This window comes from Ascaphus truei, chromosome 1 (genome assembly GCF_040206685.1).
Source record: "Ascaphus truei isolate aAscTru1 chromosome 1, aAscTru1.hap1, whole genome shotgun sequence".
Taxonomy (NCBI): Eukaryota; Metazoa; Chordata; class Amphibia; order Anura; family Ascaphidae; genus Ascaphus; species Ascaphus truei.
This window is the reverse complement of record NC_134483.1, coordinates 264,887,613-264,904,139: the sequence shown is the minus strand read 5'-3', so window position 1 is coordinate 264,904,139 and position 16,527 is coordinate 264,887,613. Positions and strand designations below refer to the sequence as shown.

Below are 16,527 nucleotides of genomic sequence, written 5' to 3'. Positions count from 1 at the left end.
ATGATGATGATGATGATGATGATGATGATGATGATGATGAGGGGTTCAGGGGGAGATATGGGATGATGATGATGATGATGATGATGATGATGATGATGATGATGATGGGTTCAGGGGGAGATATGGGATGATGATGATGATGATGATGATGATGAGGGGTTCAGGGGGAGATATGGGATGATGATGATGATGATGAGGGGTTCAGGGGAGATATGGGATGATGATGATGATGAGGGGTTCATGGGGAGATATGGGATGATGATGATGATGATGATGATGATGATGATGATGATGATGATGATGATGATGATGATGGGTTCAGGGGGAGATATGGGATGATGATGATGATGATTATGATGATGATGAGGGGTTCAGGGGGAGATATGGGATGATGATGATGATGATGATGATGAGGGGTTCAGGGGGAGATATGGGATGATGATGATGATGATGATGATGATGATGATGATGATGATGATGATGAGGGGTTCAGGGGGAGATATGGGATGATGATGATGATGATGATGATGATGATGATGAGGGGTTCAGGGGGAGATATGGGGTGATGATGATGATGATGATGATGAGGGGTTCAGGGGAGATATGGGATGATGATGATGATGATGATGATGATGATGATGATGATGATGGGTTCAGGGGGAGATATGGGATGATGATGATGATGATGATGATGATGATGAGGGGTTCAGGGGGAGATATGGGATGATGATGATGATGATGATGATGATGATGATGATGAGGGGTTCAGGGGGAGATATGGGATGATGATGATGATGATGATGATGATGATGATGATGATGATGATGAGGGGTTCAGGGGGAGATATGGGATGATGATGATGATGATGATGATGATGATGATGATGATGATGATGAGGGGTTCAGGGGGAGATATGGGATGATGATGATGATGATGATGAGGGGTTCAGGGGGAGATATGGGATGATGATGATGATGATGATGATGGGTTCAGGGGGAGATATGGGATGATGATGATGATGATGATGATGAGGGGTTCAGGGGGAGATATGGGATGATGATGATGATGATGATGATGAGGGGTTCAGGGGGAGATATGGGATGATGATGATGATGAGGGGTTCATGGGGAGATATGGGATGATGATGATGATGATGATGATGATGATGATGATGATGATGAGGGGTTCAGGGGGAGATATGGGATGATGATGATGATGATTATGATGATGATGAGGGGTTCAGGGGGAGATATGGGATGATGATGATGATGATGATGATGAGGGGTTCAGGGGGAGATATGGGATGATGATGATGATGATGATGATGATGATGATGATGATGATGGGTTCAGGGGGAGATATGGGATGATGATGATGATGATGATGATGATGATGATGAGGGGTTCAGGGGGAGATATGGGATGATGATGATGATGATGATGAGGGGTTCAGGGGGAGATATGGGATGATGATGATGATGATGATGATGATGATGATGATGATGATGATGATGAGGGGTTCAGGGGGAGATCTGGGATGATGATGATGATGATGATGATGATGATGATGATGAGGGGTTCAGGGGGAGATATGGGATGATGATGATGATGATGATGATGATGATGATGATGATGATGATGATGATGATGGGTTCAGGGGGAGATATGGGATGATGATGATGATGATGATGATGATGATGATGATGATGATGATGATGAGGGGTTCAGGGGGAGATATGGGATGATGATGATGATGATGATGATGATGATGATGATGAGGGGTTCAGGGGGAGATATGGGATGATGATGATGATGATGATGGGTTCAGGGGGAGATATGGGATGATGATGATGATGATGATGATGATGATGATGATGATGAGGGGTTCAGGGGGAGATATGGGATGATGATGATGATGATGATGATGATGATGATGATGATGATGATGGGTTCAGGGGGAGATATGGGATGATGATGATGATGATGATGAGGGGTTCAGGGGGAGATATGGGATGATGATGATGATGATGATGATGATGAGGGGTTCAGGGGGAGATATGGGATGATGATGATGATGATGATGATGATGATGATGATGATGATGATGATGATGATGATGAGGGGTTCAGGGGGAGATATGGGATGATGATGATGATGATGATGATGATGATGATGATGATGATGATGATGATGATGAGGGGTTCAGGGGGAGATATGGGATGATGATGATGATGATGAGGATGAGGGGTTCAGGGGGAGATATGGGATGATGATGATGATGATGATGATGATGATGATGATGAGGGGTTCAGGGGGAGATATGGGATGATGATGATGATGATGATGATGATGATGATGATGATGATGATGATGATGATGATGATGATGGGTTCAGGGGGAGATATGGGATGATGATGATGATGATGATGATGATGATGAGGGGTTCAGGGGGAGATATGGGATGATGATGATGATGATGATGAGGGGTTCAGGGGGAGATATGGGATGATGATGATGATGAGGGGTTCATGGGGAGATATGGGATGATGATGATGATGATGATGATGATGATGATGATGATGATGGGTTCAGGGGGAGATATGGGATGATGATGATGATGATTATGATGATGATGAGGGGTTCAGGGGGAGATATGGGATGATGATGATGATGATGATGATGATGAGGGGTTCAGGGGGAGATATGGGATGATGATGATGATGATGATGATGATGATGATGATGATGATGATGATGATGATGATGATGATGAGGGGTTCAGGGGGAGATATGGGATGATGATGATGATGATGATGATGATGATGATGATGATGATGATGAGGGGTTCAGGGGGAGATATGGGGTGATGATGATGATGATGATGATGAGGGGTTCAGGGGGAGATATGGGATGATGATGATGATGATGATGATGATGATGATGATGATGATGATGGGTTCAGGGGGAGATATGGGATGATGATGATGATGATGATGATGATGATGAGGGGTTCAGGGGGAGATATGGGATGATGATGATGATGATGATGATGATGATGATGAGGGGTTCAGGGGGAGATATGGGATGATGATGATGATGATGATGATGATGATGATGATGATGATGATGATGAGGGGTTCAGGGGGAGATATGGGATGATGATGATGATGATGATGATGATGATGATGATGATGATGATGATGAGGGGTTCAGGGGGAGATATGGGATGATGATGATGATGATGAGGGGTTCAGGGGGAGATATGGGATGATGATGATGATGATGATGATGGGTTCAGGGGGAGATATGGGATGATGATGATGATGATGATGATGAGGGGTTCAGGGGGAGATATGGGATGATGATGATGATGATGATGATGATGATGATGAGGGGTTCAGGGGGAGATATGGGATGATGATGATGATGAGGGGTTCATGGGGAGATATGGGATGATGATGATGATGATGATGATGATGATGATGATGATGATGATGATGATGATGATGATGAGGGGTTCAGGGGGAGATATGGGATGATGATGATGATGATTATGATGATGATGAGGGGTTCAGGGGGAGATATGGGATGATGATGATGATGATGATGATGAGGGGTTCAGGGGGAGATATGGGATGATGATGATGATGATGATGATGATGATGATGATGATGATGATGGGTTCAGGGGGAGATATGGGATGATGATGATGATGATGATGATGATGATGATGAGGGGTTCAGGGGGAGATATGGGGTGATGATGATGATGATGATGATGATGATGATGAGGGGTTCAGGGGGAGATATGGGATGATGATGATGATGATGATGATGATGATGATGATGAGGGGTTCAGGGGGAGATATGGGATGATGATGATGATGATGATGATGATGATGAGGGGTTCAGGGGGAGATATGGGATGATGATGATGATGATGATGAGGGGTTCAGGGGAAGATATGGGATGATGATGATGATGATGATGATGATGATGAGGGGTTCAGGGGGAGATATGGGATGATGATGATGATGATGATGATGATGAGGGGTTCAGGGGGAGATATGGGATGATGATGATGATGATGAGGGGTTCAGGGGGAGATATGGGATGATGATGATGATGATGATGATGATGATGATGATGATGATGATGATGGGTTCAGGGGGAGATATGGGATGATGATGATGATGATGATGATGATGATGATGATGATGATGATGATGAGGGGTTCAGGGGGAGATATGGGATGATGATGATGATGAGGGGTTCAGGGGGAGATATGGGATGATGATGATGATGATGAGGGGTTCAGGGGGAGATATGGGATGATGATGATGATGAGGGGTTCAGGGGGAGATATGGGATGATGATGATGATGATGATGATGATGATGATGATGATGATGAGGGGTTCAGGGGGAGATATGGGATGATGATGATGATGATGATGATGAGGGGTTCAGGGGGAGATATGGGATGATGATGATGTGGGGTTCAGGGGGAGATATGGGATGATGATGATGATGATGATGATGATGATGATGAGGGGTTCAGGGGGAGATATGGGATGATGATGATGATGATGAGGGGTTCAGGGGGAGATATGGGATGATGATGATGATGATGATGATGATGATGAGGGGTTCAGGGGGAGATATGGGATGTTGATGATGATGATGATGGGTTCAGGGGGAGATATGGGATGATGATGATGATGATGATGATGATGATGAGGGGTTCAGGGGGAGATATGGGATGATGATGATGATGATGATGATGAGGGGTTCAGGGGGAGATATGGGATGATGATGATGATGATGATGATGATGATGATGTTGAGGGGTTCAGGGGGAGATATGGGATGATGATGATGATGAGGGGTTCAGGAGGAGATATGGGATGATGATGATGATGAGGGGTTCAGGGGGAGATTGATGATGATGATGATGATGATGAGGGGTTCAGGGGGAGATATGGGATGATTATGATGATGATGATGATGAGGGGTTCAGGGGAGATATGGGATGATGATGATGATGATGATGATGATGATGATGAGGGGTTCAGGGGGAGATATGGGATGATGATGATGATGATGATGATGGGTTCAGGGGGAGATATGGGATGATGATGATGATGATGATGATGATGATGAGGGGTTCAGGGGGAGATATGGGATGATGATGATGATGATGATGAGGGGTTCAGGGGGAGATAGATGATGATGATGATGATGATGAGTTCAGGGGGAGATAGATGATGATGATGATGATGATGATGATGATGATGATGATGAGGGGTTCAGGAGGAGATATGGGATGATGATGATGATGATGATGATGAGGGGTTCAGGGGAGATTGATGATGATGATGATGATGAGGGGTTCAGGGGGAGATATGGGATGATTATGATGATGATGATGAGGGGTTCAGGGGAGATATGGGATGATGATGATGATGATGATGATGATGATGAGGGGTTCAGGGGGAGATATGGGATGATGATGATGATGATGGGTTCAGGGGAGATATGGGATGATGATGATGATGATGATGAGGGGTTCAGGGGGAGATATGGGATGATGATGATGATGATGATGATGAGGGGTTCAGGGGGAGATAGATGATGATGATGATGAGGGGTTCAGGGGGAGATATGGGATGATGATGATGATGATGGGTTCAGGGGGAGATATGGGATGATGATGATGATGATGATGATGATGATGATGATGAGGGGTTCAGGGGGAGAGATGGGATGATAATGATGATGATGATGAGGGGTTCAGGGGGAGATAGATGATGATGATGAGTTCAGGGGGAGATAGATGATGATGATGATGATGATGATGATGAGGGGTTCAGGGGGAGATTGATGATGAGGGGTTCAGGCGGAGATTGATGATGATGATGATGATGAGGGGTTCAGGCGGAGATTGATGATGATGATGATGATGAGGGGTTCAGGTGGAGATTGATGATGATGATGATGAGGGGTTCAGGGGGAGATTGATGATGATGATGATGATGAGGGGTTCAGGGGGAGATTGATGATGATGATGATGATGAGGGGTTCAGGGGGAGATTGATGATGATGATGATGATGAGGGGTTCAGGGGGAGATTGATGATGATGATGATGATGAGGGGTTCAGGGGGAGATTGATGATGATGATGATGAGGGGTTCAGGGGGAGATTGATGATGATGATGATGATGAGGGGTTCAGGGGGAGATTGATGATGATGATGATGATGAGGGGTTCAGGGGAGATTGATGATGATGATGATGATGAGGGGTTCAGGGGGAGATTGATGATGATGATGATGAGGGGTTCAGGGGAGATTGATGATGATGATGATGATGAGGGGTTCAGGGGGAGATTGATGATGATGATGATGATGAGGGGTTCAGGGGGAGATTGATGATGATGATGATGATGAGGGGTTCAGGGGGAGATATGGGATGATGATGATGATGATGATGATGATGAGGGGTTCAGGGGGAGATATGGGATGATGATGATGATGAGTTCAGGGGGAGATAGATGATGATGATGATGATGATGATGATGATGAGTTCAGGGGGAGATAGATGATGATGATGATGATGATGATGATGATGATGAGTTCAGGGGGAGATAGATGATGATGATGATGATGATGATGATGAGGGGTTCAGGAGGAGATATGGGATGATGATGATGATGATGATGATGATGATGAGGGGTTCAGGAGGAGATATGGGATGATGATGATGATGATGATGATGATGATGAGGGGTTCAGGAGGAGATATGGGATGATGATGATGATGATGATGATGATGATGATGAGGGGTTCAGGAGGAGATATGGGATGATGATGATGATGATGATGATGATGATGATGAGGGGTTCAGGAGGAGATATGGGATGATGATGATGATGATGATGATGATGATGATGATGATGATGAGGGGTTCAGGAGGAGATATGGGATGATGATGATGATGATGATGATGATGATGATGATGATGAGGGGTTCAGGAGGAGATATGGGATGATGATGATGATGATGATGATGATGAGGGGTTCAGGAGGAGATATGGGATGATGATGATGATGATGATGATGATGAGGGGTTCAGGAGGAGATATGGGATGATGATGATGATGATGATGATGATGATGAGGGGTTCAGGAGGAGATATGGGATGATGATGATGATGATGATGATGATGAGGGGTTCAGGAGGAGATATGGGATGATGATGATGATGATGATGATGATGATGATGAGGGGTTCAGGAGGAGATATGGGATGATGATGATGATGATGATGATGAGGGGTTCAGGGGGAGATATGGGATGATGATGATGATGATGATGAGGGGTTCAGGGGGAGATAGATGATGATGATGATGATGAGTTCAGGGGGAGATAGATGATGATGATGATGATGATGATGATGATGATGATGATGATGAGGGGTTCAGGAGGAGATATGGGATGATGATGATGATGATGATGATGATGATGATGATGATGAGGGGTTCAGGAGGAGATATGGGATGATGATGATGATGATGATGATGATGAGGGGTTCAGGAGGAGATATGGGATGATGATGATGATGATGATGATGATGAGGGGTTCAGGAGGAGATATGGGATGATGATGATGATGATGATGATGAGGGGTTCAGGAGGAGATATGGGATGATGATGATGATGATGATGATGATGAGGGGTTCAGGAGGAGATATGGGATGATGATGATGATGATGATGATGATGAGGGGTTCAGGAGGAGATATGGGATGATGATGATGATGATGAGGGGTTCAGGAGGAGATATGGGATGATGATGATGATGATGATGATGATGATGATGATGATGATGAGGGGTTCAGGAGGAGATATGGGATGATGATGATGATGATGATGATGATGATGATGAGGGGTTCAGGGGGAGATATGGGATGATGATGATGATGATGATGATGATGATGATGATGATGATGATGAGGGGTTCAGGGGGAGATATGGGATGATGATGATGATGATGATGATGATGATGATGATGATGATGATGATGATGATGATGGGTTCAGGAGGAGATATGGGATGATGATGATGATGATGATGATGATGATGATGATGATGATGATGATGATGATGATGGGTTCAGGGGGAGATATGGGATGATGATGATGATGATGATGATGATGATGATGAGGGGTTCAGGGGGAGATATGGGATGATGATGATGATGATGATGAGGGGTTCAGGGGGAGATAGATGATGATGATGAGTTCAGGGGGAGATAGATGATGATGATGATGATGATGATGATGAGGGGTTCAGGGGGAGATTGATGATGATGATGAGGGGTTCAGGCGGAGATTGATGATGATGATGATGATGAGGGGTTCAGGCGGAGATTGATGATGATGATGATGATGAGGGGTTCAGGTGGAGATTGATGATGATGATGATGAGGGGTTCAGGGGGAGATTGATGATGATGATGATGATGAGGGGTTCAGGGGGAGATTGATGATGATGATGATGATGAGGGGTTCAGGGGGAGATTGATGATGATGATGATGAGGGGTTCAGGGGGAGATTGATGATGATGATGATGATGAGGGGTTCAGGGGGAGATTGATGATGATGATGATGATGAGGGGTTCAGGGGGAGATATGGGATGATGATGATGATGATGATGATGATGATGATGAGGGGTTCAGGGGGAGATATGGGATGATGATGATGATGAGTTCAGGGGGAGATAGATGATGATGATGATGATGATGATGATGATGAGTTCAGGGGGAGATAGATGATGATGATGATGATGATGATGATGATGAGTTCAGGGGGAGATAGATGATGATGATGATGATGATGATGAGGGGTTCAGGAGGAGATATGGGATGATGATGATGATGAGGGGTTCAGGAGGAGATATGGGATGATGATGATGATGATGATGATGATGATGATGATGAGGGGTTCAGGAGGAGATATGGGATGATGATGATGATGATGATGATGATGAGGGGTTCAGGAGGAGATATGGGATGATGATGATGATGATGATGATGATGATGAGGGGTTCAGGAGGAGATATGGGATGATGATGATGATGATGATGATGATGATGATGATGATGAGGGGTTCAGGAGGAGATATGGGATGATGATGATGATGATGATGATGAGGGGTTCAGGAGGAGATATGGGATGATGATGATGATGATGATGATGATGAGGGGTTCAGGAGGAGATATGGGATGATGATGATGATGATGATGATGATGATGATGATGATGAGGGGTTCAGGAGGAGATATGGGATGATGATGATGATGATGATGATGATGATGATGATGAGGGGTTCAGGAGGAGATATGGGATGATGATGATGATGATGATGATGATGAGGGGTTCAGGAGGAGATATGGGATGATGATGATGATGATGATGATGATGATGAGGGGTTCAGGAGGAGATATGGGATGATGATGATGATGATGATGATGATGATGATGGGTTCAGGAGGAGATATGGGATGATGATGATGATGATGATGATGATGATGATGATGATGATGATGAGGGGTTCAGGGGGAGATATGGGATGATGATGATGATGATGATGATGATGATGATGATGAGGGGTTCAGGGGGAGATATGGGATGATGATGATGATGATGATGAGGGGTTCAGGGGGAGATAGATGATGATGATGAGTTCAGGGGGAGATAGATGATGATGATGATGATGATGATGATGATGATGATGAGGGGTTCAGGGGGAGATTGATGATGATGATGAGGGGTTCAGGGGGAGATTGATGATGATGATGATGATGAGGGGTTCAGGGGGAGATTGATGATGATGATGATGATGAGGGGTTCAGGGGGAGATTGATGATGATGATGATGATGAGGGGTTCAGGGGGAGATTGATGATGATGATGATGATGAGGGGTTCAGGGGGAGATTGATGATGATGATGATGATGAGGGGTTCAGGGGGAGATTGATGATGATGATGATGATGAGGGGTTCAGGGGGAGATTGATGATGATGATGATGATGAGGGGTTCAGGGGGAGATTGATGATGATGAGGGGTTCAGGGGGAGATTGATGATGATGATGATGATGAGGGGTTCAGGGGGAGATTGATGATGATGATGATGATGAGGGGTTCAGGGGGAGATTGATGATGATGATGATGATGAGGGGTTCAGGGGGAGATATGGGATGATGATGATGAGGGGTTCAGGGGGAGATATGGGATGATGATGATGAGGGGTTCAGGGGGAGATATGGGATGATGATGATGAGGGGTTCAGGGGGAGATATGGGATGATGATGATGATGAGTTCAGGGGGAGATATGGGATGATGATGATGAGGGGTTCAGGGGGAGATATGGGATGATGATGATGATGAGTTCAGGGGGAGATAGATGATGATGATGATGATGATGATGATGATGATGATGATGATGATGATGAGTTCAGGGGGAGATAGATGATGATGATGATGATGATGATGATGATGATGATGATGAGTTCAGGGGGAGATAGATGATGATGATGATGATGATGATGAGGGGTTCAGGAGGAGATATGGGATGATGATGATGATGATGATGATGATGATGAGGGGTTCAGGAGGAGATATGGGATGATGATGATGATGATGATGATGATGATGAGGGGTTCAGGAGGAGATATGGGATGATGATGATGATGATGATGATGATGATGAGGGGTTCAGGAGGAGATATGGGATGATGATGATGATGATGATGATGATGAGGGGTTCAGGAGGAGATATGGGATGATGATGATGATGATGATGATGATGAGGGGTTCAGGAGGAGATATGGGATGATGATGATGATGATGATGATGATGATGAGGGGTTCAGGAGGAGATATGGGATGATGATGATGATGATGATGATGATGATGAGGGGTTCAGGAGGAGATATGGGATGATGATGATGATGATGATGATGATGATGATGAGGGGTTCAGGAGGAGATATGGGATGATGATGATGATGATGATGATGATGATGATGAGGGGTTCAGGAGGAGATATGGGATGATGATGATGATGATGATGATGATGAGGGGTTCAGGAGGAGATATGGGATGATGATGATGATGATGATGATGATGAGGGGTTCAGGAGGAGATATGGGATGATGATGATGATGATGATGATGATGAGGGGTTCAGGAGGAGATATGGGATGATGATGATGATGATGATGATGATGATGATGAGGGGTTCAGGAGGAGATATGGGATGATGATGATGATGATGATGATGATGATGATGAGGGGTTCAGGAGGAGATATGGGATGATGATGATGATGATGATGATGATGATGATGATGATGGGTTCAGGAGGAGATATGGGATGATGATGATGATGATGATGATGATGATGATGATGATGATGATGATGATGATGATGATGATGATGATGATGATGATGATGATGATGATGATGATGATGATGATGATGATGATGATGATGATGATGATGATGATGATGATGATGATGCTCTTGCTTTATATAGTGCGGCTGGCCATTCTACTACATCCCCTAATTGCTTTGGTCTTAAGTTTTAAAATCGGTATCAGCTGTTCTGCACTAATCATATGGACAGTACAACAGCGTTCCGTTCTGCTTCACTATGCATATACCCTACATAAATTGAGGACCGTGACTTTGTATAGGTTGAGGGGATTTTTTGCACCTTTTAGTGGTTTTCTTACATTATGAACCTAACAATTCTGAATGATGTCAGTAATTGACAGTTACAATTTAACACTGAACATTGGAGACTTGATCATGTACTTGGATTCAGGGAGTGCCCCCTCTGTCTCTCTGACCCCTACTATTAAAAACAACTCTTAGACTATATTAAAATTATAATCAAATACATTCTATACACACAATTTATAAAACATTGAATTTTTAAAAAAAATTCAACTTTCTAAATCAAGGATTTGTTACTTCATATATATCAATTTTATACATGTGGTGTTTAAAAATACATTTGTACTTTCTCATAAAAGATGCCAGTCTTAAGTGTAAATTGAGCATAAATTATTACTATGAAAATGGACTCATCCATTTAAAGATGCTGTGTTGGATGAAGCAGATCTGTAAAGAAAAACATGCAATCAGTCCCATGTGGGGTATATAGTTTCCAATACCACAAAGACCTCCTAGCGTCTGGTCTAGGGGGATGAGGAAAACAGGGAAGGGGAAATGGGGGGGTGGGGGGCGGCAGGCTGAGTGGGGGATGGAACGGGGAGGTATAGGCAATTATGGATGAAAGATGTGGGTGTTATAAGGCGTTGCTTGAACCTATTGGGTACTCAGTAAAACGCCCCCAAGTCTATGTCTATATTTAGACCCTTGGGGGCTAAGGTCTGTAATCTGTAGATCCAAAAGGTTTCACGTTGTCCTAGTTTAGTAAGTTGATCTCCACCCCTCCAATGCGCCTCCACCTTCTCTATTCCCTTATAGGTGAGACCATCTGAGTTCCCTCCGTGGCACATACTGAAGTGTCTGGAGACACTATGGGTCATAACCTGCTTGCGTATATTGCCCACGTGTTCCAACACGCGGACCCTCAAGGGTCTGGATGTGCGGCCCACGTATTGGAGGCCACACGGACACGCAAGCAGGTATACCACATATTCCGTCCGACATGTAATGAGGTGTTTGATTTTAAAATTTTCGTTCGTGGTATGTGAGGTGAACTCTGTCCTATCTCCTTTTGTTGCCTGTTTACAGGCTTTGCAACTAAAGCAGTCAAAAAAACCTACTGGAGGGGGAATTGTTAGGTTCATAATGTAAGAAAACCACTAAAAGGTGCAAAAAATCCCCTCAACCTATACAAAGTCACGGTCCTCAATTTATGTAGGGTATATGCATAGTGAAGCAGAACGGAACGCTGTTGTACTGTCCATATGATTAGTGCAGAACAGCTGATACCGATTTTAAAACTTAAGACCAAAGCAATTAGGGGGTGTAGTAGAATGGCCGGCCGCACTATATAAAGCAAGAGCAGCGAGCCCAGACTATTCTAACTACGGAGCCTGAGGAAGCCCATAGGGCGAAACACGTAGCTCAAAATCCCCCAGCATTTTTGATCCTTCCAAGCCACCGTCGGGAGCGGGACACGCGGACGTGCAGCGCTACATCCGGACGCGGAGGCAGTTCAGCTGCAGTACCACAAGCCCTGCTCGATTCCCCAAATACTGGCTTTTTAACTTTCCACAGAGTGACTCACGAGCTGAGTTAGCTGTGCTTTGTTGTTTTACTGTCCATTTCATTTAATAAAGACCTTGGCCTTGAAATTCTCGGGCTCAGAACTTTGTGACCCATTGGGGGGGGGGGTGAGGACCCACGTTCAGCACCAGTGGACCCTTTCCAGTTGGGACCTCAGAAGGAGAACCGAAAGATACCATATCCAAGTGTGCACTCACACTTGGCCGTGTGAGTAGTTACATTTTATTTTGTTTCTGCCTTTTTTAACTAAAGTGTGGCTTTTGACTCTTTATTTTTAGAGCATATACTTTACTTTAAGAAGTGGGATTGCCCCTGAAAGACCAAGACACCATCCCTTAGAGCGCACCCACACACGCCCGTGTGAGTGTTTTATATATACTCTTAACATATATCCAGATACCTTCCCTGATAAAATCACAGTTTGCTCACATATTTTTGTGTATATATTTATTCCGAGGGTGAGACTAACATCAAAGAAGTAGGAGAAGAAAGATACAGACGCAAGGCGGCGAGGAAAAATCCAGAAGACAGAAAGGAGACGAAAGAAGGAAGAAGAAAAAAGAAGAAAGAAAAGGGAGTCTTAAAGATACCTTGATGCGACAGCATTCGCACAAGGCCGTGTGAGTGTTAACAATTATTTTACACACACAAAACCCTTCATATTGTCATATAACATTACACAACCATTTAGGTTTTACCAGCCTTCCACCGGTGCTCCCCTATAGTGTCACAGGGGACTGACCTGTAGAACAATTTTATATTTTGGGGTATGAGATTGAGCACACAAGTTGAGCAAAATAAAATTGTCATTTATTTCCTTATTAGGCAGACACACGACAACCTTAGAATATACTTGACAAAAACACTTACTGGAGGGAGAGAACGGGATAGAATGTCCAGAAGTAAAACAAAGCACAGGAATATTGTCCTTTAACATGCAGTCCTATTGCAAGGGGCGCACATTGCCAACCCAATAAGTCCGTGAATATTGCAAAGTTCGTTCTGGTCCGTTGGGGTTCGTTAGATAACCCCCAGCACTAACGAAATCCTGAAGCAGAATTCTGTCCTTGGTTCCGATAAAATAACGCGTTTTGAATTAGTTGGTGCTGCTCTCATCCGCTTGTAGAAGCAAAGTGAAAATTCGTTCACATTGAAGAACAAAGAAAAGACAACGGGGATAGCTCGGGGGCCACATACATAGGGTTTGAGAACCTATCCCTCTCGTGGGAATTTTCCCATTCACCAATCCCCAACTTGCCCACAGTTTGCAGACATGAGGCGACAGCCCTTGAAAAATCAAATATTGCCAGCTTCCAAAGTTCGCGATGTCGCTCTGTCGCATTGTCGCCATCACGCTTACTATAAGTGCACGCGATGGGGGCAAAGTATTTGTTTTGGGGCAACGTCACCAGTCGCGGGCACTATACGCATGGCCTTAGGCTTCACACACGAAAGTCCTTAGGCATGCAAACAGAAGGTGGGCGGAGCTACGTCACTGGAGGGGGCCTGATCTCCTGGTAGAAGGCACAAATGGATGCTCTGGTGTACCATCACGATCTGAGAAATACCTTTACAGACTTAGACTCAGTATTATATGCTAAAATTCTTAATTGTCATTGGGAGTGAGATACTGTTTCACAATACAAGACAGGCTCTGGTTTACCCCAGTAAAATGTTGTCTTTAAAAAAAAAATGGCAATTCTGAGGGGCGGTCAGTTGGGGTCAAGAACTCACCTCAATTCACGGCTCAGATGATTTTATTTTCATTTCGTTATTTCAACTCCAGTGTGAATATCCACTGCCCTCCACCCCCGAGGAAAGCGATTAGCGTTAACTTTAGGGATTTTAGGGTAAGAGGTTAAGGTTTAGGGTAAATATTAGCATTACAAACTTTAAATTATTTGGTATGGGTAAGTAGTTAAGGTTAGGAGTAAAGTTAAGGGGTTACTGTATACATTACATTAGGGGCCAAACGGCAGCGGAGTACCTGAGGTGAAAGGTTTTAGATCTTTGTCTTTGATCAACTCAGACCTTTCAACTCACTAATTGCCTGTGAGTTTTTTTTTTTTTTTTAGCATCTGCCTCATGGACTTTTCACCTGTACCTTTTAAAACAATTGTGTGTGTCAACGACCCCTACAACTAACCGATTATAGCCCTCGGTGGTTGCATTCTATGCTGATATATAACCTCACCAGACACACAGGGCCAACCTGTTCTCAAACCACACGGAAGCCTGATAGCCAAGTTGCTCTATAGCACTGTCAACTGTGTAGCCATCACTACTTCTGCCCCCCCCCCCCCCCCCCCCTCTTCATGAAGTTACACCAGGGATGTTACCTGTTGTTGCAAGGCTTGGTTATACACCTCCGGGCAGCTCCTCGCTCCTTTCTGCTTCTTCCGTGTCTCAGTGATAAGTTTCTGATACTCATCATGCAGTCGGCGTCCGTAGCTGCACTCGTCCTCCTGATCGAATGCATTATCAGCGAGCTCAGGAAACACAAACTCCTCCTGCTGCTGTTGTTGCTGCTGCTGCGACCTCGCGGTCGCTTTTATTCTCACTCCCCTGGCTTCACGGCCATCACGTGTCAGGAAAAAGCGGAGTGGGTGGAATGCACCTTCAATACGGTTCCGTTTTGGGCGAATTAAAATCGGATGCAGAATCTTCATCCTCGGGGTCCAGCGGGGGAACCTGCAAAAGGCGGCGTGTAAGCAAAGCATGGCGCGTCCAGCAAGTAGATCCCGAACCTTACAAAACTAACACGATTTCAGCGGTCATTTTCGAACGTAGTCCTCACAGTAGACTGAATGCCGAAGGAGATCGAGGCTTGGAAAGCAAGTCATTCTCTTCCTCCGCCTACATCCGGTCCCTTAACCCTTTCTCTGACCAAACAAAAATAAAAATATATTTTTTAAAAATATATTATTAGCTACATATTTAACTAAAAGGGGTCTACATTATTGTAGGCATGGATAAAATGAGAATAGTTAATAGATTAAATATAGATTAACCACACCTGTAAAAAACGGGTATGTATTTAAAACAGAAAAACAGAAAAACAGAAAAACAGAAGGAGAGAGCGCAAAACACAGTGTACCCTGTAATTTTAATGGCACAATGCAAACGGTTAGAAACAGACATCCGCCATAAGTGTGCACGAAAATAGAGATTAGGAGGGTCATGCAGTAAGCGGCGGAAAGGCACTTCTCGGATGTTT

At 44.1% G+C, this 16,527-nt stretch overlaps 1 protein-coding gene across 1 annotated transcript in view; it reads right to left on the bottom strand.

Annotated features, from left to right (window-relative positions):
- The window catches only part of NOA1 (nitric oxide associated 1), a 111,656-nt gene extending 95,548 nt beyond the window's left edge, over nucleotides 1-16,108 (bottom strand). The window contains exon 1 of the mRNA XM_075577326.1: nucleotides 15,650-16,108. Within this exon, the coding sequence (XP_075433441.1) occupies nucleotides 15,650-16,030 (381 nt within the window). The 5' untranslated portion in view covers nucleotides 16,031-16,108. The remainder of the gene's footprint in view (nucleotides 1-15,649) is intronic.
- Nucleotides 16,109-16,527: the final 419 nt, after the last annotated feature.